The 27,793-nt window shown below is 34.5% G+C and overlaps 1 protein-coding gene across 1 annotated transcript in view; it reads right to left on the reverse strand.

Moving 5' to 3' along the window:
* ABI3BP (ABI family member 3 binding protein) overlaps positions 1-27,793 on the reverse strand; it is a 231,699-nt gene that overhangs the window by 158,249 nt on the left and 45,657 nt on the right. Inside the window, 1 exon segment of the mRNA XM_049785676.1 lies at positions 4,485-4,664. Within this exon segment, the coding sequence (XP_049641633.1) occupies positions 4,485-4,664 (180 nt within the window).

Raw genomic sequence — 27,793 nt, forward strand, 5'->3', positions numbered from 1 at the left:
GGTAAGGTGCCTGCCTTGCCTGCGCTAGCCTAGGACGGACCGCGGTTCGATCCCCTGGTGCCCCATATGGTCCCCCAAGAAGCCAGGAGCAATTTCTGAGCGCATAGCCAGGAGTAACCCCTGAGCGTCACAGGGTGTGGCCCAAAAACCAAAAAAAAAAAAAAAAAAAAAAAAAAAGAAATGTCATTGGACTTTATACAAAATATTGTGTATTTGTTTTATTGTTTTCCAAGAAAAGATAGACTTGAAGACAGTTTGTGATAGCAGAGGAAACACAAAAATATTTTGATTGAATCCAATAGAAAAAATAGAATTTTTCCAAAGATTTTATTTTTATCAATATAGAGAGAGATAGGCAGCTATCTGGTATAGAATTATGATAAATGGTAAAGGCATAATTTTAATCAGTAAATTGAATCTAATAAGATCTATTCCTTTTAAAAATCCCATCAAAATTTAAGTACTGTTAATTTTTTAACTTGGATAAAAACCAAGTGACTCTGAGATTCCGATATTTTGATGAAAATTTGGAGTACTCCTGAAGATTTAAAGCCAAATACTTCCCAATGGTAAAAACCAGTTCCAGAGAAAGAACAAAGAATTCAACTATCAATAACTTTGTAAATTATGCATCTTTAATTAAGTAAAAATTATTTTTAAAAGGGAATGGACAATTAATTAAATGGCTTTTACAAAATAATATTATTCAAAAAGGAAACTATCTCAATAACAGCTCTTTCTGACTTCCTATGACTTTTTCTTACTTCTCTTTCATTCATTAAACATCTCTGTGACAACATTGGAGATATACAAAAACAAATTCAAGTAACAGTTTACTAAAAATGTGAAAAACTTAAGATATCAGGCAGAGGTACATAAATATTAAGTGCTTTAACCATATACTGTCTTTCAAAGAGTAGAGGATTGAGACTTGGTGAATGGTCAATTCTGAATTTCATAGGGGTAAAAGAAGTGAAGAACGTATTGGGTCACATTAAACATTTTTTAACTTATTTAAACCTTAATGAGTTAGGTAATGTCTCCTTTCATAATGTAGACTCTCTTTTTCTGTTCATGCACATTACTGAAGCTACAAATCAAGGACTTATACATATTTTCTATTGCAGAACAGACAAATTTTTCAAAATTTTGCGAGAGTACATTGTTTCAGATTTTAGATTCTAATACTAAAATCCCTGGCTTCAAAACCAGATCATCCTATTCATCAATAGTAGGAAATTGACTTACACTTTCAGTGCTTTCATGCCTTCAAGTGTAAACTAATAATGCTACATATTATTGTATAATTGCAATGTTATTAGGAACTAATGTTTTTACTAAGGAACTGAAAATGCTACCTTTTTAAAATTACTGTTTACTGTCGCTGCATTTTGGAACTGCCTTATATTCACTACTAGCTGCTGTCATGGTATGTCCTCAGTCTGGTGCCAGTTCTCTGGGAATTTTAACAGAAAAAAAGGGCTAACAATGAATTATTTACTTGTCATCTTAAACTTTTTTTTTAATTTGCTAGTAGTTTACTATTTTGGAGGTGTTTTGGGGGACACACTCAAGGGGTTACTTGAGCAGCGCTCAAGGGGTTACTCCTGGTTCTGCACTCAGAAATCGCTCCTGGCAGTCTCAGGGGATCTATGGGGTGTATGGGAATTGAACCCTGTTATTATGCACCAGTGTATGAGTTAGGTCTCTGCAATTGTTTAATTCATGTGTAGTACTGCCTCCAAATCTTTTTTTGTTTTGTTTTTTTGTTTTTTTGTTTTTCAGCCACACACAGTGATGCTCAGGATTTACTCCTGGTTATGCACTCAGAAATTGCGCCTGGCTTTGGGGACCATATGGGACGCAGGGGATGGAAGCAGGGTCCGTCTTAAGCTAGCATGCACAAGGATGACACACCTTACCACTTGTACCACCGCTCTGGGCCCCCTCCAAATCTTATATATCTTTTCACAGGAAAGACAGGTAACAGAGTCATTTATAAAATATAGAATGGGTATTATAAAGTTATGGCATATATTATGCAAATTAATAATATGCATCTACAAGGGACAATGAAATCATGCAATTCATTTCTACCTGTTTGGAACTGAAATATATCATACTGAGGGAAGTAAACAAGAAGCCAAAGAACCAACACAGGATAATCTCACTTATCTGTTGTATATATCTTACATATCTGTGGTATCTGTGGTATATCTGAGAATAACTGGGTAAAGAAATATGATGTAGTAAAGTGGGGATGCCCTTGGCCTCCACAGTATAGGAAGAAGAGAGACAGAGAAGGAACGAAATTGTGGGGGGAAGGATGAAGATGAGAAAGGGATGTAATGAGAAAACCATCAGGTCTACTGGGAATGTGGAGATGTGGACCATGAAAAGAAACACTGGTGGACAGAAGTTAACTCTGGTAGTAAAATTAGTAAATGACTAAAATTCAGCTATCAACAATTTTGTAAATCACAATTCTTTAAATAAACTGTTTTCAAAATAAATAAATAAATACATAATGGGCTTTGAGTAATAATACTGCAGGTAATTATTTTGCCTGGCAACAATGAGTTTCTGGCTTCAATCCCTGCGATTCCAAATGGTCTCCTAAATTCTATCAGAAATAAACTCTGAGAACAGAGCCAGGTGAAAGCCTTGAGCACTGTAGGTTATGTCTCAAACAAGACCAACATAAAAAAAAATGAACCCAAAAAGGAAATATATGTAAATTTCTGTTCTTATGGTTTATACAGATCAAGATTAGAGATTACAGACAGATTACATCTATCAGAAGCACCTAATACCAAAACAAAAATTGTTACCACATGTTTTGTAATATTTTGCTTCAAAGTGATCATCTTATATAAAATTTAGACTGGACATTTACTAATGTTACTATTTGATTTTAAAGTACAAGGAGCAAACTAGTTTGTTCTCAACATTTCCTGAATAAATGCATAAATATCAGATTTCATTACAAGTTCACGCAGTTCAAGTACATAGTTTAATATTGGAAGTTCATGGCAATGCCTCAGCAAGAATCCTAGCAGTGCGAAAATTCTAAATCTCACCTTATATACTTAGACAGTCTTTCAAAGCACTCACAATAAATGATGCTCCTTTTTCTCATGAGAAACACACCTGGTGAGCTGCGGTTGAACCATTTAGTATCAAGACTCTAACCCAGGTCCTTACACATAAAAAGCATGTGGATTCCCAATTGAACTTTATTTCTGGTCCAATATGACTGGTTTTTTTTGGTTACCCATTAAAATTTCTATTTGCATATAATTTTATATAATGTGTCACACCACTCTCAATTACAATTTTAGGGTGACAAAATTATTTACTATATATTTTAAAATATAATACACTTTTCATTTTCTAGTTAACTGCTCAAAATTATAGCAGCTATTATTCACCAGAACAAAGTAAACACAAAGAAAAGAGAAAAATAAATCCAGATAATGAAGCCAGTTTACAATGATTTAAATCAGACACTTTAGCTGATTTTTTTCTTGTGAAATTTAGACTACGTGATCAGGGATTATAAGTATAATGGCAACTGAGATGACTATTTCAGAAGTACCTGCAGAGTATGAAAATTTTCTTCTTATCCACCTTTTTCTTTACTTTGTCCTCCTCCTCTTCTTTTTGGGGCCATACCTAGCCATGTTCAGGGCTTACTCCTGGATTTGTGCTCAGGGGACCATATGTTGTACCAGAAAAAACCAGGTTTGGCACGAATAGAACTAAAGTTGGCATATACAAGGCAAGAACCATACTGGCTGTAATATCTCTCTGCTCACTATTTTTTTCCTTCAATGTAAGGAATTGTGCTAGGGTTTAGGACAATTAAGAAGATAATTCTGGGGCCGGTGAGGTGGCGCTAGAGATAAGGTGTCTGCCTTGCAAGTATAGCCAAGGAGGGACTGCAATTCGATCCCCCAGTGTCCCATTAAGTCCCCCCAAGACAGGGGCAATTTCTGAGCGCTTAGCCAGGAGTAACTCCTGAGCATCAAATGGGTGTGGCCCAAAAAAAACAAAGAAGAAGAAGAAGAAGAAGAAGAAGAAGAAGAAGAAGAAGAAGAAGAAGAAGAAGAAGAAGAAGAAGAAGAAGAAGAAGAGAAGAAGAAGAAGAAGAAGAGAAGAAGAAGAAGAAGAAGAAGAAGAAGAGAAGAAGGAGAAGAAGAAGAAGTAAAGAAGAAGAAGCAGAAGAAGAAGAAGAAGAAGAAGAAGAAGAAGAAGAAGAAGAAGAAGAAGAAGAAGAAGAAGAAGAAGAAGAAGAAGAAGAAGAAGAAGAAGAAGAAGAAGAAGAAGAAGAAGAAGAAGAAGAAGAAGAAGAAGAAGAAGAAGAAGAAGAAGAAGAAGAAGATAATTCTGGCATTCTATTTGGCTGAAATCATAAAAGACATCACATAACACCCACTTCTTTCATTCTCAATCTCTCATACCTGAAAGTCAAAATGTCTTACCAACTACAGCCTCAGTGACTTTTCCTTCAGTGGGAAGAGGAAAATACTGGTTTGGTGATACATTGCTTCCATATCCAAGAAGAAACCCTTCCAGTTTTACATTTGGATTTGGACGCAGGAACTTCAAGAAAATAGAGTCACTGGTGGTATTGATGTGGACTTTTAGGCTTGGTCTTTTACCTAAAGATCAGAAAGAAAAAGGTTACAAAAAAGATGGCTTGATAAATTGAGGGGGAAACAAAATGGATGGTACCAGAATCAAACAGTCATATGAACATTGAGTAGAAATAAAAAATGATCAGACTTAGACCCAAACCCAAAGTCAACAACAACAGAATCAATACCCAATCTTCAACAAACTATACACAGAGGGGACCAGTTATGCTAACAGTCTGGGAGCAAAAAAGGGGGATGCTGGGAACAGGATAGGAGGGAGGACAACAGTGGTGGTGGGAATACCCATGATTCAATGTCACCATGTACTTAAATATTACTGTGAAAGACTTGTAATTCACATTGATCACAATAAAAATTTAAAAAAAAATAGAAAAAAAAAAGATGGCTTGAGGAAAAATAAAGTGGATGGTACCTGGGTCAAGGACTCTCACGAACATTGGGTGAAAATAAATAAAAAGATCAGCTCTAAAATACCCAACTAAAAGTCAATGACAATAGAATCAAGAGACCCAAACTACAACAAGCTATCCACAAAAGGGACCTGTTACACTAGCAGTCCAGGGGTGCTAAGGTTGAAGATATGGGATGTATGCAGAGGGAGGGAGGAGAGGCCGAGGGAGGTCAATACTGGTGGTGGAAATTGCCCTAATTCACTGTCCCTATATACCTTAAATATAACTGAAAGATTTGCAAAAAAAAAAAAAAAAAAAATATATATATATATATATATATATCATGCCTAAATCTCCACTATCAATAAATTTCTAAACCAGAAAAAATAAAAAGATGGTTAAATCTTTTTCTTTAAAAAAATTTTTTTGCCTTTGCAAGTTAATTCTGAAGTAAAGGTCAATTGCTAGAGACAACTTATTAATGGAAATGCTAATCTTGGTTATTATTATGTACTCAGAGACTCAATTAGCATAACACATCTATGTAAACTAACTAAAATACAGATACTTTTGGCATCAGAGAAGACTTATAAAAGGAACTGACTCTAAAGTTTAGGTTTTGATAATTTGGCAATTTATCACTGAGCAGGTAAATAATATTTAAAGCTAATTTTACTATCCATCACTAGTCAGACTCTGAATTTGGTAAGTTGAATTATGGTACTTGAAAAACCCCACCGGCCCACCATTACTGTTCTTTATCTGTAGCCCACCAAAACTTGCAAATTAGTTGGAAAAAGGAGGAAGCAGGATAGTAAGATGTTGGAATAAGAGATGCTTAAAGAGAATGAATGGTTCAGAAAAAAGTTCTCTTTGGTGCTCACTGAGTAAAATAATTTGCTGCAGATGACAGTGAGTCAAATAGGTCAATAGGATGTTCTGGCATTGAAGTACGGATACATTTGGATATCATTAGTTTCTAATGGAATTTTCTATAAGTGATTATGAAAATGAGAAAAAATGTGTGTTTACATATTCAAGGTCTTTTTCAAACCTTGCAAGCAACAAAGACAATGACTTTAACCAGGTCTTGACCAAACAGAGAAAAAAATGTTGTCTTTTGTCTTCAAAACCACAGTTCAAATTTCCTCTGATTTTGGACTGCTTGCTAAGGCAGGTTTGTTTCTTTTAAAATTATAGATCATGGATAACAGTGTCTACTCTGGCAGAATATTTACACAGATCTGTGCAAGAGACACACTCTTAATGTTGCCACAGAGAGCAAAGTAATTGATAAATATTTGATAAAGTCCATCCTCAACTTTTTCACCACAATTCAGAAATCCAAAAGAAATTGGTAAGACTTTTTATAACACACATCAAACTAATTTTTAACAAAACCTTACATGAGACATTATTAGAGTACTTAATCTTTTATAATCTCACTAAATAATCAATTTGTATGTTTAATTGAAGAACCATCATGTAGTCAAGCAGAGCTAGAAACATCCCAAAGATCTAATCATCCTAGTGCATATGATCTAAGCATCTTAGTACTTTTCTAATTTTCCAAATTCTGAAACATGAATTCTGAAACTCCCAGAGATAACAAATGGTAAACTTCCATTATTTTCTTTATTCCACAGGCTTTTGTATTGAAAATAATTTCATATACAGGGAAAATTGCATTTACTAAATTAGTCAGTTACATACTGCTTGTTACTCATTAACCAATGACTAATATTGTATGTACATCAGTCAGCACCTAGGAAAAAGCATAGACCTACTACAGTCATCATACTGAATTTTAAGAAATCCTATCAAAATCATATAAGGATCCCATTAGACATTGTAATAGAATAGACATTTGTAACTTTGCACTCTTTCACTTCTTCCCCATAACTATTAAGAGACTCTTTGGAGTTAGGATAGTCTAGTCTGAGGCTTGTGGTTTGAATTTTGACATTCTTTCTCGATAGGAGACATCACTTTGCTACATTCTAGTGATTTGGATTGGCCTAAGACAATGTCTTATGGTTACCTTTGCACTTAATGAGTACCACAGACCCCTGGATAGGCAATAATGGTCAGTGAAGATGATACAATGGAACTCTACTTGACCTATACTCACATTTCTCCTCCTCACCATTCGAAAAAGTACACCTAGAGGATGCTTTTTTACTACCAGTCCAACCATAATGTATGTCCCTCAACTCTACCTTTCCCCTCATAAATATTCATGAGTTTATTAAGAAAACTTGAGGGATCACATCCTGCAGTGCTCAGGATTTACTTCTGGTTCTGTGCTCGGGGATTACTTGGGATGGGTGGGTCACCATATGAGGTGCTGGGGATTAAACCTGTGTTGGCCACATGCAAGGTAAGTGTCCTTTTGCTCCAGTCCCTAATTAAACTCCCTAAACTATAGAAACTATTATATCATCCTACTCTACAATTAGATTCTCACTTTTTTTTGAGGCTTACTCCATGTGGCTAGGCTTGCTTCCTAACAAGTTTTCTTGCCCAAAAAACCCTTATTCTCAATTCAGATTTTTTACTGTGCTTTTTAGATTACAGCCTTTTAAAACAAAAACAACCCTTACTTGGTTATCAGGCTATGGAACTACTTTCTTATGTCTTTGGCCAGTATGATTATTATGTCCTACACCTGTAGAAATATTAAAACCTAGTGGTCTGGTTTGGTTACCCAGTGTCTAGAGAAATTTGCCCAGCTCCTATATTCCAGTTCTTTCATATGACAACTAATATTAAGGCAGTCACATCTGTCACTCAGAAAATTAAGTGCAGAGTCAAAGTCGGATTTCAGATTCTCATTAGGCTGGACTTGTGCTCTGGTTTTTATTGTGGAATGCCATAGGAAAAAGCCAACTTACCAAACCAAAATATTCAAGTTGATGTTAACTACTGATGGCATGTTCTAACTTCATTAAATTTTTATGAGGTGATTTATAACTTTAGATGTAACAGATTTTGTTCAAACATCTTTTTCTCTACAAATAATATGCTAAGATTAACTCCAGTAATTCCATACTGCTCAATAAAATATAACAAGTCAAGCATAATTTAATTTATCTTAGAAGGTTATCATGTCTCACAGTAATGTGAAATTAAGCTGGTATGTTCCCAATACTTAATTGAGAAATAGAAATTATGGAATTTAGAAATTAGTGAATTTAGGCTGCAAATATATCTGGATAAAAGTCAAGATGCATATTATTATTATATTAGACGTTTTCTTATAAGGGTTGCTTGATAAATCATATTCCTCTTGAAAATGGTTCGCTCAAGTGGGAAAAGTTGGACTGAAAATCATTAAGTTAAGTGGAAATGTTCTCATTTCCTCCGCACAAGAATTTTTATTACCCCTAGTTCTTCCCCTTCAGCTAATAATCTTTGCCAACAAATATATCAGCCTCATGTGACGTTCAAATGACTCTTCAAATGAACTGGCATTTAACCAATTTCTCCAAAATTTTACTTCATATTACATTCTAGACCTTAACTTGTCTTTTTGGAAATAAGAGTAAGGCATACAGACCAATTTTATTTTAAACAGTATCAAAAATGAGGTTACTTATAAAGAAAAAAGATTTGACCTAATTATCTCCCAAATTGATTAGAAAGTTTGGTGTTTTGTTTTGTTTTAAAGGGAGAGTTTATTAGAAAGACAACTTATATCATTAATAATTCACTTATTATAAGAACAGACAACATTAGGACTAGTGTAAGAAAGTCGTAAATTTATAACATTAAAAATTTAAGTTAAAAATGAACGTCACAACTTTCTAAAATTATAGTGTTGATTATATTATAATAAAATTTTCTCTAAAAATAAGTACATTTTAATTGCTATTTTCTTTCTAGATATTTATTCACATAATACTATTGAAGAAAAGACATTTATATTTTTTGCACTTCCAATTGCAGTATTTAAATAAATGTACAATGGTAAATGCTGACAAAACATTATAACAATTTTATCTTCACTGAAAGATCAATTCCTGATACTAACAATTTATGCTAGCTGTTTCACTTTCTTCTAATTAAACACAAACCATGAAAAGAAGGTGTAATATTCAATCAAATATTAAAATTCTATACATAATGAAATTTTACACAAAAATGAAATTAAATAGAGTTTTCCCTTAGCTCGAAAGGCAGACAATGAGAAAGAAATGATAGGGTGAACTGAATATAATTTAAGGACATTGGTAAAAGATCTTAGTGACTATGGTTATAGTGAGGTGATATAATGTATATATAAAAATGTTTTGGCTTGGAGCCAGAGCAGTGGTGCAGGGCGTAAGGTGTCTGCCATGCGTGTGCTAGCCTAGGACGAACTGCGGTTCAATCCCCCGGCGTCCCACATGGTCCCCTGGCGTCCCATATGGTCCCCCAAGCCAGGAGCAATTTCTGAGCACATAGCCAGGAGTAAACCCTGAGCGTCACCGGGTGTGGCCAAAAAACAAACAAAAAATGTTTTGGCTTTATTGAAAACATGTGATCCAATCTATAATTATTACGTTAGAAATAAAAGTGGATTTTCCAGGAGAGGGGAGTGGGAAGTGAGAATAAATGTACATAAGACATGGTGGAGGGAGGTTGACATTGGTGATGGATGTATGGAGTTGAAACTGTGTGTCTGAAATCATAATATTAATAGTATAATAAATCACAGTGTATAAATTAAACTAATTAAATAATTAAAATAAAACCAACAAAATGAATCAATAAATATTGTTCATAAAAAATCTCAGAATGAATGATTGCAAAAATTTAAAACACAAAAATGTCATTACCATGTTCATATCCATATTTTTTAGACAATGCTTTTCTTTGTTTCTACTCTGAAAAAAATCCAGTCTGGGTTCGCAGCAAATCCCACTAATCAAGTAAGAGTTAAATTAAACAATATATATTTTATATATTATAGCAGAAAATGCACAAATTTCAATAGCACCATTAAAAAAAACTCACATTGTAATAACATTGCTACGGAAATCAAATTGGATGTTATTCTTAATTAGATGGATTTTTTACATTCTTCCAAAAGTACTACCAGTCATAAAGCCTGCTTAGAGAAATCTGGCTTTCACAGTCATTTCATACTCTCATAAGTGGAAATATGAGATGGAACTAGAACCAATGATTTCTTTCACCATCACTAGTTAAACATTTGACATTTACATGAATGGCTAGTAACTTGTCCAGTTAATAAATACCCAGTACTGATGGTATATAGATGTTTGTTGGAAGATTTCACAGCATCAAAAAGCCTAGAGTAAAAGCAATAGGCCATTATGAAAATATGAATTGTATGACATAATCTTGGCAGAGACTTGTGGAGGCACTGGGAAGAACCAATCACTTGTTATCAGCTCTTTCATAGAGTTTTCTACCTTAATAACTAGATGTGGAAGAAACATAAAGGGCCAGGTATAAACTTTGCCTTTTACTGTATTTGACCTCAGCCATCTGTCTTTTCTAAGTCTTATCTTTCACTTTTGTAGAATGACAAGAACTTCAAATTTATTCTAAATACAATATACAATATTCCAAGTACCTCATCTATGCCATTTGCTATATTCCTAATAAAATAATTCCTTATTCTTAGAAAAATAAATTGTAAATAAATTTATAAAAATACTTTCTTAATAATTTCTATATATTATTTTTCCTAGGACTCCCAAATTATACCAAAAATTGAAAGAATAATTATTAACCATCATAATTACTTGTGGCAATAAATTTTGTGAGATAGAATCATGAACCATAAATTCATGGTTGGAGAGATTGTTCAGTGGGTAGAAATTTGCTTTGATAACTTGGGTTTGATTCCCAGCACTAAATATCCCAAGAATCACCAGGAATATTCTCTGAGCACAAGAGCCAGGTGTATAAGTCCTGAACACTACTGGTTGTGACTCCTCCAATGCAAAATGCATTGGCAAAAGGCACAGGACAATCTGCATGTTTATCTTCACAGACCCAGGGCATATAACCTTCAGCTTCTGTGCTGTTCTGCTATCTTGTCTAAAATTATTCTTTGTGCTCAGCCTGCAAGGTCAGTTTTCAGAGACCTTTCTTTCTTTTCTTTTTCTTTCTTTTTTTCTTCCTTTCTTTGTTTTCTTCCTTCCTTCCTTCCTTCTTCCTTTCTTTCTTTCTCTTTCTTTCCTTTCTTCCTTCCTTTCTTTCCTTCCTTCCTTCCTTCCTTCCTTCCTTCCTTCCTTCCTTTCTTTCTTTCTTTCTTTCTTTCTTTCTTTCTTTCTCTTCCTTCCTTCCTTCCTTCCTTTCTTTCTTTCTTTTTCTTTCTTTCCTTTTCTTTCTTTCTTTCCCTTTCTTTCTTTCTTTCTTCTTTCTTTCTTTCTTTTTCTTTCTTCCTTTCTTTCTTTTTCTTTCTTTCTTCCTTTCTTTCTTTTTCTTTCTTTCTTTCTTTCTTTTTCTGTCTTTCTTTCTTTTTCTGTCTTTCTTTCTTTCTTTTTCTCTTTCTTTTTCTTTTTCTTTCTTTTTCTTTCTTTTTCTCTTTCTTTTTCTCTTTCTTTCTTTCTTTCTTTCTTTCTCTTTCTTTCTTTCTTTCTTTCTTTCTCTTTCTTTCTTTCTCTTTCTTCTTCTTTCTTTCTTTCTTTCTTTCTTTCTTTCTTTCTTTCTTTCTTTCTTTCTTTCTTTCTTTCTTTCTTTCTTTCTTTCTTTCTTTCTTTCTTTCTTTCTTTCTTTCTTTCTTTCTTTCTTTCTTTCTTTCTTTCTTTCTTTCTTTCTTTCTTTCTTTTCTTTCTGCCTTGTTCCAGTTCATACATTCTAAGCTGAGACCTGAAACATTAACCTTTTTTTTGGTGGGGTCACACCTGGCAGCAATCAGGGGTTACTTTTGGCTCTGCACTCAGAAATCATTTCTGGCAGGCTCAGGGGACCATTTGGGATGTCGGGATTCAAACCACCATTCATCTTGGGTCGGCTGCATGCAAGGCAAACGCCCTACCACTGTGCTATCTCTCCAGACCTTGAAATATTAATTCTTAATATGACTGTACTATTTGGATAACAGCAAAGCTAATAATTTTCTAAGGCATAAATAAAGAATTGCTTGAGTATGCACAACTGTTCATGACAGGGAGTTTTATAGAAATCTAAGTGGTCTTTAAGAGAGGCTCAAAGAAAGGCCCTTAGGGGGTCCAGAGTGATAGCACAACAGTAGGGTGTTTGTCTTGCACATGGCCAACCTGGGATGGACATAGGTTCAAACCCTGACATCTCATATGGTCCACTAAGCCTGCCAGGAGCAATTTTTGAGTGCATAACCAGAAGTAACCACTGAGGGCTGCTGGGCATGGTCCCAAAACCATAATAAGTAAATTAATTAATTAATTAAATTGTATATAAAAAGAAAAGTCCTTAGGATGCTAGTGAGACACTATTAAGTCTCAAATAATATTTATGCACATCCTTTTAATTTTCCCATTGCCCAGAGTGTCTCAGGAACAGGCAGCCAAAGTCTCTGGATGCCTAATGCCCTTCCTTATGGGTACAGGCTGTTTCTTGAGTCCAGTTATCTCTCTAGTGGGTACTGGGAGCTAAAGCCTCTTGAACCTGGTGCCTTCCCTTAACTGTGGTCTCAGGGTGTGGATTATTTATTGCAGGGAATTGCTATTGGACCAGCTTTTCCTATCCTAGCCAGAGAGGGGATATAGGATTTCCCTTTCCCCTCTGGGGACTGTGGAATGCTCAACCTACTAGTTAACAGGGGTGCTCATAGTTGTGACATATTATTTGTTAATTTATTTTGATAATATTGCATTTTATAGAACATTTTGTTTATCTACTTCTTCAGCAGATGTATACTAGGACTGATTTTAGTTTGGGATTGTTATTAATAATGCTACTGCTATGAATACTACCAAAAATCCATATGGACACAACTTTTATTTTTATTGGTTAAATAAAATAAAATAGCTAGAAGAAATGAAGAAGCTGCCAAACTTTTCCACTTTTCATCATTTTTAATGACTATCACAATTACTTTTGATTTAGGACATTAAGTCATGATTATACAGAGAATGAAATATATTTTAATCCCTACTATATAATAAAATTAATAATATAAAACCTAGGATTTCTCTCTTTAGTCATTAATAGAAACAAGACCATCCTATAATTGCTTTGAAATGGTCTAACTTTAATTCATACAGTACATAAAAAATAAACTTTTTGTTGAATTGTAAAATAATTTTAACATTCTTAGTAATAATCATACAGGATAAACTATTTTAATTTATTATCAACCCTTGTTACTTCTGTTCAAAGATTATACAAATTTGTTCATCATATAAACACCCAGTTATAAGATATTAAGTTATTATTTATAGCTTAAATTAAAGTGAAATTTGATATAAACTTAGACCTTGAGTACCAAAATGCCTTACTAGAGTTTTTCTGGATATGGAAATAAATAACTCTCTGCTCTTAGTTAGAGTTTATTTTGATAATATTGTCACTGTTTCTTTTTCAGTGACTTAAAATTCAAATAGAATAAAATATTTGGATTGCTTGAGTTGGTTTTAAGTTTATTTATTTATATATTTTTATCCATTTATCACAGTATCAACCCCTCTGATGATTTGTGATTCATACAACATCTATACAGCAAAGTTATAGTTGAATAACGAGTCAAAATGATTTGGTATCATTTTGTACTTGTCTGTTATTAAAGTTTCTCAGTTAGCATAGTGGACTTGATCCAAGAATAAGACTAGATACTTAAAATAAAATTTTATAATATTTACAAAATGTTAGAAAAATCTAAATCGAATGAACATCTGCAGAGTGAAAATTTTTTTTACTTAAACTTGTAGAAAAAAAGGCTACCTCATAACTTTTTGTGATGTGATAAAGTTATTTTCCTTTATTCTTGCATTCAAAACTTAGAATCTCTGATAAGCGTCCCATTGCATTCTAAGTTCTAAAGTATGAAATGAAGAAACAAGATTGACCTTTGAGTGTTACATGTACTATCTATAGACAATTATTTCTTAGATACTAAAATATGAATAATTTAATTTTTACTTATCACTCTGTTCTTCAGTATGGGTTGAAATAACTAATTTTAAGAAAAACAGAGTGGCCAGAATGAAATATAATAAAGACCAAAAGGAACTGGAAGTTGAGACAGTAATCTGTAAAGTATCAGAAGTTATGAAGTTGAGAAAAATGATCGATCCAGACCTCCCACATATCCACATCAGTTATGACGGGGGGGGGGGGATGAAAAATCTAAGGAGTGAGAGGAAATTGACAAAGCATCTATGTCAGGGGTCTCAAACTAGCGGCCCTTCATACAACATTTTGTGGCCCGCGGCCGCCCTTCAAATATCGCAGTATTCGCGATTATTCTCTTACCGAATAATCGCAATAAAAATCGCATTAGTAAGAAAATAATCGCATTAAACATTCGCATACCCCGAGCATTTTTGTTCAGGGCATGCAAATGTTTAATGCGATCTTTTGCGATTTTTTTCTTACTAATGCGATTTTTTATTGCGAATATTCGGTAAGTGAAATCCCTTATGCGGCCCTGCCTCACCCTGACTTTGCCTCTTGTGGCCTCCAGGTAAATTGAGTTTGAGACCCCTGATCTATGTGTATATCAGGTGAGAACAAGTGACAGGAAAAGAATTCTCAGGCAAGTAAATAGCATCAATAGAACATAAAAGGAACAATGAAACTGTTGCATATAATTTCTATTTATCTTTATTTTATAAGGACCACACCCAGCTATACTCAGGCTGGAGGCTACTCCTGACAGTCTCAGGTGAAAGGGATGCTGCGTGGAGCTTTATAAAGGAAGCAAATTAAGCTCTCCAGGGAAAGTGCATTATATTTGGAATTATGAACCTATCAAAGTTATTACGGTTTGATTCTATATAGATCGAGCTATCTCTTTTTCTTACTTCTCTTCTGGTCCTCATAACTCATCAGTTTCTTAAAGGTTCAGTTTATCGCTTCTTTGGATAATCCCTTTATGCCCAAGTATTCAATAATTTAGATGCTAACTAGGTTATTTTAGTGTACTCAAAATATGAACTTCAATTTTTGAACATTCCCTCAATTTCAATCCTATTTTGAACTACCGAGACTATCATTGATATCAAAAGCTAAGCATCACAAGTTAGAAGCCAATTTATTTATCTGCTTTCCCCAGGTAAAGGTATACAAGTCACCTTTATATAGTGCTATTTTTCTTCTTGCTACAAAATTGGTATCAACCATGGAGGAATCCAAATGCAGATATTACTATAATTTTTTTCATCACATAATACAGGACTTTGGAATAGACTCATAGTGGTCCTCAAACTATGGCCAGTGGGCTGCACATTGTATTTGTTCCCATTTTCTTTCTTCACTTCAAAATAAGATATATGCAGTGTTCGTAGGAATTTGTTCATAGTTTTTGTTTATACTATAGTTTGGCCCTCCAATGGTCTGAGGGACAGTGTTTAAACCACGCAACTTGAACTAGCTAGTCCTGCCTCCCAGTTCGAGGGGGAAATAAAGGAGGCACCAAGACCAAACAGGTGCAAGACTACTAAGTAGTAGGCTAGATACAGAGGGGACCACATATTCTAGCAGTCCTGGGGGTGAGGAAAGAGGATATGGGAGGTAGGACAAAAACGGAAGTTTAGGAAGGACAATTTGGTGATGGAAATCCCCCCTGATTTTATGTAAATATGTACGAAAATATTATTGTCAACTATATGTAAGCCATTATGATCAAAATAAAAATTATATTAAAAAAAAGTTTGAGGACCACTTTACCACTTCGGTAAAGCTAAATTTTAGAAGACTGTAGCTACCTCTTTTCTTTTTTCCTACTTAATCTTGCCCATCTTAGTGAAAGTCATTTAATAGTATACATTAAATAAATTTAATAATATAATAATCTAAAGTTATTATAGCAAAAGAGACTCATAAAATCAATAAATGTTTGGTGAAAGGGCTCAGTGGTCTGATTCAAACTTTGCATGCAGAAGTCCAGATTCAATCCCCTGCCCACATGAAGTTTCTCTGAGCAGAGAACCAAATAAGTCAGAAAATGGCACCCAAACCAAATCAACAATAACAACTACAACAACAAAAATAAATTCTATATAGATTATGTTTTTGTGTCATTTAAATAATTTGAAAGGCAAGTACATAATTTAATGTTTTCCACATATCCGATTTTATTCTCTTGTAAGTAGTCTCTAGATTACTTCCTATTCTCATTTGTATATTGTTGAATGTGATTTCTGCTCTTCCATTTGACATTCTAGTCTCTGAGGGTAAAGGCATTTTATCTCTGATCTACAAGTCAGTAGAAACCTTAAGTTCCAGTAAAAAAAATTCTCTTTCAGTTCAATTCATATTGAAAAAAATATTTCAATGTGCTTCTCATGAATAGATTCCTAGTCTACATTCTGGAGACATAGAAACTAAAGCATCTCAATCTTGAATTGTAGATTTTCCCAATATGTAATATAGACAAAATTTCTTTACTATCTTCAAAATCCTACTTAGTTCCTAGGACTGCTTGCTTTCTCTAATACTTTTTATTTGTCTTTCTATTCATCTAAAACCTTGTATTCTGCATCATCATTTTTAGGCCACCTTTTAATATTTTACTCTTTGTATACCAGTTTTTTAAAATACCAAACACATAATTTAATTCCATTTTAGAAGATTGCTATTATATCTTATGAACCTACAACCATTTATTAATATAGCCTAAAAAGGTGCTCCAATCTTATGCATGTCTATAATAATCAAATTGACTTATCATTAATATTTTAATAACTTTTCAATTATACTTTGATTATTATATTTTCTACCTTCTTCTGCCTCTAGCTCCAGAATAGTAGATGACTCCCAAATGTAAACAGCATAAGGTCAGAGTAAAGCTATCCTCATACATGGGATAGAAAATAGATTATTATGAAATCATGTTGCAAGCACAAACAAACAACAACAACAAACAGCCATAATCCAAAATAAATAAGATAGTAAGATTCAGATTCCCCACTTTGCAACTCAGTAATGACATAAACTCAGTGTTAACATAAACACAACTATGTATACCCAAAAATGTTTGTTGGCAAAGAATGTTTTTGAGGTATGAGAAAGATAACTAACTGTCAGACAAAGGAAGACACACATATGTGTGTACATAAATATATTTAGAGAGAGATACATGCAAAAATTTTGGTCCAATATTAGATGAAAGACAGCTTGTGAGGCTATTTTTAAATTGTGTTCACTATACATTGAATTTAGGAAGGACCAGAGAGTACTGTACTAGGAAGTTAGAGCTTCAGCTGAGCCTTAAATGCAGTGTCAAATGAAAGGCAGGATTTCGATGAGCATTTCAAGCAAAAAATGGTAGGAACAAGCCAGTTTCTAAAACTCTGCTCGTAGATACACAAAAGCAAATACAAATAGGCTAATTAGTTGAAAACAGAGTCATGTTCATAGATATTTGGCATCTTAGAGTTGGAAGGGACTTAAAATTCTTAAAGTTCTTAAAGGACTTATCAGTTCTCAGTTATCTTTCTTTTTCATAATGACACTAGACAGATAAATTAGACCCAGTTTGTGGATTAGCTCTTAAAATGAACTGAAAACATGACTATCTCCTAAATACTTAGATGCTCTAACCCAGATACTGTGATCCTAAATGTCACATTTCTGGTTTTCATTGGAATATTTTCCTTTCAAACAGGGCACTTAGGAGTTTACATGAGATATTGCCTTTTAGAAATAATTTAATAGTCATTAAAAAACTGTTATTTTCTAATGTGGTATACAAACCAAAACTTGGAGTTAGTAGTATAAACAGAAAACATGAACTTCGGGCCAAAAAGACAACTCTGATTTCTTGGCAAATTTATAAAAGAAAAGCTGGGAATCATAAGATTGGGAATTGTCTTGGATAGAATTTCACTGGCATCACTTCTAATCATTTTAAGGATTATTTTCATTTATGTGCTTTCCCTAAATTCCCTTCATTACATGTATTTTTAGAACGATGATTCCCTGGGAGCCTTTCTTCATTTCTTATTCCTTTCCTCTCTCCTTTGCTTCAATTTGAACATGAGTTAGTCATGGAAGCAAATTAAATAGCAACAAAATGACTATTGTTAAAAAAAAAAAAACTACAGATACTTTGCAATGTAAATGTTAGTGACACGCTTCAAAAACAATGTGTCGTATGAACCAGAATAAGACCCAACAGAGCTCCATCAGCTTTTATACAGTCTTAATAGATAATCTATGCTAGAAAAGTCTTTAAAATTTCAACTCAAAATCTTAGCTAATAAGATACTTGTTCAACTATATTCATAGCAAATTCTCTATTTTTTTAACTTTATTTATTGATTAATTATTTGATTGGCTTCTGGGCCACAACCAGAAGTGCTCAGGGGTTACTCCTGTATCTGTACTCAGAAATCATGCCCAGAAGGCTCAGGAAACCATATGGGATGCCGGGAATCGAACCAGGTCCCTCCCTTGTCGGCCACATGCACGGTGAATGCTCTACCGCTGTGCTATCATTTCATCCCGCAAAACCTCTTTTTATAAAAAAAAAAACAAACTTTACAATTCTGAACCAAATTAAAGTGTTGAAGTATCACGTAAAGCCAGAAGACATAAAAGAAAGCCTTTTGAAGGTCTATCAAGCATTCCCAGGATCTGAAACGGCACATTTCCATCACGGTTGAGGCAAAAGTCAAATGTGTTTTTCTTACTTTTCACACTCTAACTTCAGTTTTATAATTCTGTAGAATCACACTGATTGACTTGAAAAGGAGCGGGCTGGAGAAGAAGGGTAAGCCTCTCCTCATAAACTCAGTAAAAGCTCTTCAGAATCACACAGACCAATCAGCACCCATGTCATCATGCTGACAGAGATGGTGGTTCTGAGGTTAAAAATTCCAGCTGCATATTTCTAGCTCAAAGAACAAGCTGTCTGCCCAGAAAAACAAGGGATTTGGCAGGAAAAAGAAACTAGGTCCTATCTTTACAAAAGTTGAAGCACTACCCTCAGTGTCTGTCAGATGAATGTCACAATAGCATCATCTGAGTAGGGTGGGGATTGGGACTGACCCTAGAGACTTTTCTTTCTTGAAGATAAATGGGATTCAGAAACTAATAACTTTAGTGTCATGAATGACTGTGCAAAACCAATTTCCTACCCTTATAATAGTGACAAAGAGTCGAATTTGTAGGTTTTATTACACGAATTCTCATATGTATGTTTTTATTACACTCAGAGCTATCACAACTAAACTCAACAACTAAACAAAGGTTAGTTATAACACAGAAATTAGCTATATAAAGTTAAAGGAGAATTAAAGAAAACAATTAAAAAGCACTCTGACAAATTAATTTTGACATGATAAAGTAATACTGGATTAATTTGAAGTCTACAGTATTCAGGGGTGCATGACAACAAACTATTAAGCCATTTAATTAATCATATAATTGTCTCAACCTAAAGACTGGTTAAAAAAAAAGAAGGCAGTCACCATGTTTGACCTATGTTAACTCTATAAACACACTCCCTACAATTCTCTTCAGGGACATCAATCTGACCAAACTTCAGGTATGCTGGTATCTGCGCTGATATCACCAGGGCATTTTTGGAGCGAGTAAGGGCACTCTCCCCCTGCATCCTTTTTTCCTAAGAGACCTGACATCTGAGAACATGCCTCACAAAAGTCACAGTATCAGTAATAGTGCTTTTAATTTCTGGACAACTTTATTTGTTTGATGCTCTCCTCCCTATAGGAATATACCAATTTAACAGAATGGATGGCTAATAACAAGAGTTTACTAAACCTTCTGCCATAATATTAAAGACTTCATTGGAACTATCTTCATTTTCACAAATTACCTTGCCAGTGTATTTTTTTAATTTTGTTTTAATCTCTCAGTACCTATTGATTGAAGATATTCAAAATCGCTTTGCTTAATTTCTTCATTATAATATCATTTACTTTGTTCAATTTCTAGTTTATTTTTATAAACTTTGTCTCATTGAAAATTCAGAGAAATGTCAAGTGCATTTTATAATACTCAAAACTGTCTTCAAATTAGGATAATAGTAAAAAAAAAAAGACATGTTGTTTCATATATTGAACTATTTATTTCAAAATTATTTTATTTCCTATAGAAATAATATGTCTTCTTCCATATTCCATATTCCACAATATGGAAGACTTTTCCTCCTTTATAAATTTTTATTTCTTCTCTTCCTTTTTCTTTTTTATTTTTCCTTTCTATTCTTTCAAATAACTTTGCTCTCACTTATCTGGAAGCAAATATATTATAGTCAATTATGTCAACTATGTGATATGTTTGTTTTCTTTAAATAAAGTTTAAAAAAGCATGCTTACTTCAAACAAAGCTATTTTATGTCTCTATTGTCTTACAAAGATACTATTTAAAACAGAAGTAGGGGCCAGAGCAGTGGTGCAAGTGGTAGGGTGTTTGCCTTGCACACACTAACCTAGAATGGACCACGGTTCAATCCCCTGGCATCCCATTCAGAAAGGATAACATGAACCACTGTAGAATAAATATTATTGAAATTGAGAAGAGAGATAAACTTGAGACATAATTAAAGGAAAAAATAGTTGAAATTTTTGACACTAATAGACACCAACTATAAAAATAAGAAGCTTTAAAATCATCCAACAGAATATAAACAGCACAGCTAGATAAAGTCATGCACTGTATAATAATGGCAATTCAGTCAGCTATGGGCCACATACATGATGGTGATCTCAAAATTTCCACTGCCTAATGATTTCATAGTTATTGTAAAGTTATAACATTTTATACTATCAGCTTCCTACTTTTCTTTTTTTTTTTTAATTTTTATTTTTTTATTTAAACACCTTGATTACATACATGATTGTTTTTGGGTTTCAGTCATGTAAAGAACACCACCCATCACCAGTGCAACATTCCCATCACCAATGTCCAAGTCTCCCTCCTACCCACCCAACCCCCGCCTGTACTCTAAACAGGCTCTCCATTTCCCTCATACATTCTCATTATAAGGAAAATTCAAAATGTAGTTATTTCTCTAACTAAACTCATCACTCTTTGTGGTGAGCTTCCTATGGTGAGCTGGAACATCCAGCTCTTTTCACTTTTGTGTCTGGAAATTATTATTGCAAGAATGTCTTTCATTTCTCTTAAAACCCATAGATGAGTGAGACCATTCTGCGTTTTTCTCTCTCTCTCTGACTTATTTCACTCAGCATAATAGATTCTGTATACATCCATGTATAGGAAAATTTCATGACTTCATCTCTCCTGACAGCTGCATAATATTCCATTGTGTATATGTACCACAGTTTCTTTAGCCATTCATCTGTTGAAGGGCATCTTGGTTGTTTCCAGAGTCTTGCTATGGTAAATAGTGCTGCAATGAATATAGGTGTAAGGAAGGGGTTTTTGTACTGTATTTTTGTGTTCCTAGGGTATATTCCTAGGAGTGGTATAGCTGGATCATATGGGAGCTCGATTTCCAGTTTTTGAAGGAATCTCCATATCGCTTTCCATAAAGGTTGAACTAGATGGCATTCCCACCAGCAGTGGATAAGAGTTCCTTTCTCTCCACATCCCCGCCAACACTGTTTGTTCTCATTCTTTGTGATGTGTGCCATTCTCTGTGGTGTGAGGTGGTATCTCATCATTGTTTTGATTTGCATCTCCCTGATGATTAGTGATGTGGAGCATTTTTTCATGTGTCTCTTGGCCATTTGTATTTCTTCTTTGTCAAAGTGTCTGTTCATTTCTTCTCCCCATTTTTTGATGGGATTAGATGTTTTTTTCTTGTAAAGTTCTGTCAGTGCCTTGTATATTTTGGAGATTAGCCCCTTATCTGATGGGTATTGGGTGAATAGTTTCTCCCACTCAGTGGGTGGCTCTTGTATCCTGGGCACTATTTCCTTTGAGGTGCAGAAACTTCTCAGCTTAATATATTCCCATCTGTTAATCTCTGCTTTCACTTGCTTGGAGAGTGCAGTTTCCTCCTTGAAGATGCCTGTAATGTCCTGGAGTGTCTTGCCTATGTGCTGTTCTATATATCTTATGGTTTTGGGGCTGATATCGAGGTCTTTAATCCATTTGGATTTTACCTTTGTGCATGATGATAGCTGGGGGTCTACGTTCAATTTTTTGCAAGCGGCTATCCAATTGTGCCAACACCACTTGTTGAAGAGGCTTTCCCTGCTCCATTTAGGGTTTCCTGCTCCTTTATCGAAAATTAGGTGGTTGTATGTCTGGGGAACATTTTCTGAGTATTCAAGTCTATTCCACTGGCCTGAGGGCCTGTCCTTATTCCAATACCATGCTGTTTTGATAACTATTGCTTTGTAGTACAGTTTAAAGTTGGGGAAAGTAATTCCTCCCATATTCTTTTTCCCAATGATTGCTTTAGCTATTCGAGGGTGTTTATTGTTCCAAATGAATTTCAAAAGTGCCTGATCCACTTCTTTGAAGAATGTCATGGGTATCTTTAGAGGGATAGCATTAAATCTGTATAATGCCTTGGGGAGTATTGCCATTTTGATGATGTTAATCCTGCCAATCCACGAGCAGGGTATGCGTTTCCATTTCCGCGTGTCCTCTCTTATTTCTTGGAGCAGAGTTTTATAGTTTTCTTTGTATAGGTCCTTCACATTTTTAGTCAAGTTGATTCCAAGATATTTGAGTTTGTGTGGCACTATTGTGAATGGGATTGTTTTCTTAATGTCCATTTCTTCCTTATTGCTATATTATCCTCAACGGAGAAAAACTAAAAGCCTTCCCTCTAAATTCTGGTACAAGACAAGGCTGTCCTCTCTCACCACTCCTATTCAACATAGCACTGGAAGTACTTGCTATAGCGATTAGGCAAGAAAAAGATATCAAGGGAATTCAGATAGGAAAGGAAGAAGTCAAGCTCTCACTGTTTGCAGATGACATGATACTCTACTTAGAAAACCCTAAAGACTCCACCAAAAAGCTTCTAGAAACAATAGACTCATATAGCAAGGTGGCAGGCTACAAAATTAACACACAAAAATCAATGGCCTTTCTATACACCAATAGCTTCCTACTTTTCTATGACAGTCCCGTAGTAGTGAAATTGCCTAAGAATGGATTTTTTCAAAATATATTCCCATTGTTAATGAGCATGTATTATCTTTAAAATGCTGAAGGCTGGCCGGAGAGATAGAACAACAGTAGGGCATTTGCCTTGCATGCAGCTGACCCAGGAGGGACCTGATTTGATTCCCAGCACCCATATGGTCCCTCAGCCTGCCAGTGGCGATTTCTGAGTGCAAAGCCAGGTGTAACCGCTGAGCACTGCTGGATGTGGCCCAACAACCAATCAATTAATCAATAAATAAATACAGTTTAAATATATATATATTTATATACTATAGGGGGCTGGAGAGATAGTATAGAGGCAAAGCATTTGCTTTGTGTGCAGAAGGTCGGTGGTTCAAATTCTGGCATCCCATATGGTTCCCCAAGTCTGCCAGGAGCGATTTCTAAGCAAAGAGCCAGGAGTAACCCCTGAGTGCTGCCCAGTGTGACCCAAAAACCAAAATAAATAAAATAAAATGCTTAAAGCCAAGAACAATGACATGAGAGTCAAATAAAAAAGACACATTATATATATTAAATAAGAACACATTTATTTATTAAATGGTAAGGAAATTTTGTAGATAACACTGTAAAACATTTTAAAACAGAAAAATTGACGTTCATTATTTGGATGAGCACAACATCATGTTACTTTTTAGTAGAGAGTTGTCTTTAGCCGGAACAGGATATTAGAGGCAAAAGAAGTCAAGAGGTCCAAGATTTACAAAAATCTCAATCTATGGTTGCTGACTTTGAAAATGAAGAGAAGACCAGAGAAAGGTTTATGAATACCCTAAAAGCTGAGAAGGAGGACCAGAGAGGTGGCTAGTAGGAGTGGAGCATATGTATGATACTTGTGAAGATGTCCTACGTTCAATCTTTTAATACTACATGGTGCTTCTGGCTGTGGTCCTGAGTATCCTCGGCAACTAAGTCTGAACTACATCACCAGGACTGAGCACTGAAATGTCAAGTCTATACTGCCAGGGTAAATTTCACTGTTCAGTTCCCAACACTGTTGGGTGTGGATCTTATGAAAACAAAGAAAATTAACGATTCTCGATATATCCAGCAAAGACACAAGGTTTCAAACCTAAAGCCAGCTAGAATCCAATTCTGCCACTAATTTAAATAGTCCTATAGGGATTCTTTCCTAGAGATTTCAGTCTAAGCCATTCAATACTTTGATATCTCCTAAGATATAGAACATAGAAACAGGTTATGCCCATACATACTAAGGAACTCACAGAAATGTAAGAAGATAAGTGTGTTTATTTTGGCAGCAATAAAAAATCATGGAATTTCTAATATGATATCTGCTCAAAAGTATGATTTCTAAACAGGAAGATTCAGCAAAAGCAGTCCTTGAACTAGCTATTCAATTTTAAAATGCAAGTCCAAAAGGAAGCAGCTAGGGCTTGATTTCAAGCACTGACAAGCTCTACCAATAAAATATTTCTAATCTCTGCAGTCACTATCACACTTGAATTTCCAATTCTGAATTAGAGTCACATTTAGATACCATATTTTTCATACCATAAGATTCACTCCCCCCCCCCCGCAAAAAAAATAGATGGGGGAACATATCTGTGCATCTTATGGAGCAAATGCTGACTCTAGCAATGAAGAGTTCTTAGGATTCCCAGAAAACTAGAAGAGTATTCAAAACTTAAACTCTCCATTTGTTAATGTCAGTCAAAAGATTCATAATGTCACGTTGACTGCTGTTCACTTAACATGCTTGAAATATTATTTTGTTATAGTCTATTAAATATTTTTGTACACCATTTGCTTTAGAATATATTTTTCTTTTTTTTTCCTCTTCTAAAATCTATGGTCATCTTATGGTTAGGTGCGTCTTATGGAGCGAAAAATAGGCATATCAGCTACCCGGGTTAATAGTAATAAAAGATGCATAAGGAATAGTCTATCTCACAGGTTCAGATACAGAGCACACATATTAGAAAGTGACATTTACTATAGGATGTGATGAGACTGGCAGCAATAAGTACCATTCAAGAGTGAAAAGCAGAAAAATAACAACACAGAATGGATGTTTGAGTAGAGTAGCAGACCTGCTTGATAGCATAAATATAATATATTTATATTTATATACTTATGATAACATAAATATGGCATAAATATTAATAGGGAAAATATAGTGGGTGACCAAAGAAGTAATATTAGCCCAATTCACAAATCGCATTACAGCAAGATCTAGATATCATTTCCACTATTATGATGCAAAAGGTCAAACTGTTGCAAAATTGTAAGTGCTTCCAAAGAATTTTATGTTCTATCATGAGACACTCTCACATAAATCAGCTTTAAAATGACCATCAGCAAATCTGTTCTACTTCCAAAATCACAGTTAAAAATTATAGAGTCTAATCACCATTTTTATAACGTGCTTGTTAAACCACCCTGCAGCCCTTCTGAGGCATCACTGGAAAACTGCCTGAAGGATGTTTTAATTCTCCTGAAGTAGCAGCCTCTTCTAAAGGGCATCGTAACATTCTATGATCCCACACTACAACAATATTCTTATCAAATCCTAAACTATAGAATCACATCTTTTTTCCCCTCATCTTATTCCTCTTGTGAAATTTCAACTGTGGGTAAACACAACAACCTACTTTGTGTGTTCACAACATAATTAGTGAAAAAGAAAAAAAAAACGGGAATAGATGTGTAAACTACATATATATTGAAAAAAGATCCAAGTTCAATTGAAAGCCACTGAAACATTACAAATATGCTTTTATCTATTAAAGAAAATCAACCAATTATCAAAAATCCTCCAAAACAGAAAATAACAACCATATGTGTTCAAATGCAAATTTAAGTATTTAAAGAAGAAATTCGATTATCTCTTTTAGGGAATTTAAGGAGAAAAAGCACATCTAAATTAATTCCATGAAGTCAGTGTCATCCTAATATCACAACTAGACAAAGATATATGAAATACTAAACTATAGAACACTAAGTCTATATTGCAACGGAAGGGAACTTCTGGAAACATAACGAAAGACGCTATCCCAGGCCCCTTCCTAGGATCAGTGCAAAGACCAGGACCGCCAACCACAGAAGATAGATTAAAACAACACTAAGGGAACAGAACTTCTAGATCCATAAAGAAAGACATAATCATAAGTTCAACTCCTTGACTCGTGCAGATACCGAGACCTCTAGATACAGAGGTCTGATGTTATCACCCAGGACGGAGCAGAAGTCTTCCATACACCACAAAAGCACCAAGGGGAGAGTAAATGAACCTGAAAGGAATCTATAGTTAATCCCATGACAATATACTTCAAGGGTGGAGGAACCCTGTGTCTCTCAGGCAAAGGAAATTCCTTTTCGAATGACCCCAATATTTCTTATGCATCTGCAGGAGAGAAAAAAAGCACTAAATTTTTTTATTATTATTATTATTTACTTATCTATTTTTTTGTTGATTTCATTGTTGTGTTTTGGCTGTTGAAGTGGATGTCTCCATTTATATTTATTTATTTTCTTCTTTTCTTTTCTTATGTGATCTGCCACATTTTTTTTATCTCAATACCATGGCCTTTATATGGTGCATACCCCCCCCTTTTTTTTTTGGAATACTCACTGGATATTTTATTTGACAGTTCTTTATGTACTGTTGTGGTGTTTCACCTTTCTTTTCCCCTTAGTCTCTCAAACCAAGGATGAAAGCCTCTAGAAGGACTCTGCCCATTTCCATCCTTTTTTTCTTTTTTTCTCAAGGTTATTACTTTTCTCTTCTTCAAACAATACCACATAACTTGAACTATCTAGTCCCGCCTCCCAATTAGAGGGTGGGGAATAAGAGAGGTACCAAGACCAAACAGGTGTAAGACGACTAAGTAGTAAGCTAGACACAGAGGGGACCACTTACTCTAGCAGCCCCAGGGTGAGGGAAGAGGATATGGGAAGTAGGACGGGAACAGAGGTGGAGGGAGGACAATTCGGTGAAGGAAATTCCCCTGATTTTATGTTTATATGTACCTAAAATATTATTGTCAACAATATGTAAGCCATTATTATTAAAATAAAAATTATATTAAAAAAAAGAACACTAAGTCTAATAAAAACAGATACTATGGTCAACAAAATATTATCAAATTAAAGCTCCTGTACAAAAATAATATTCCACAAAGCAAAACGTATTTCAGCTATATAGGGTGATCTAATATTCATAGGTTAGTCTAATGTTATATTGGCAAACTTAAAGAGAAATATTCATAATTAAAATCAATACATGCAGTAAACATATTTAACAATATTTCTTTGGGGCCACCCCATTGGATCTCAGGACTTACTTCTGGTTCTGTGCACAGAGTTTGCTCCTGGCAATGCTCGGGCCATATGGGGTGCAAGGGTCCAGGCTAGCTGAGTGCAAGACAAGTGACCAACTCACTGTACTAGCATTCTAGCCCTAAGGTATAGTACTTTTATTTTATTTTTTAATTGTGTTTTATTGAAACAATTGTGATTTACAAAGTCCTTCATAATTGGGTTTCAGACATACAATGAATC

Source organism: Suncus etruscus, chromosome 13, assembly GCF_024139225.1.
Source record: "Suncus etruscus isolate mSunEtr1 chromosome 13, mSunEtr1.pri.cur, whole genome shotgun sequence".
In the NCBI taxonomy this organism is placed as follows: Eukaryota; Metazoa; Chordata; class Mammalia; order Eulipotyphla; family Soricidae; genus Suncus; species Suncus etruscus.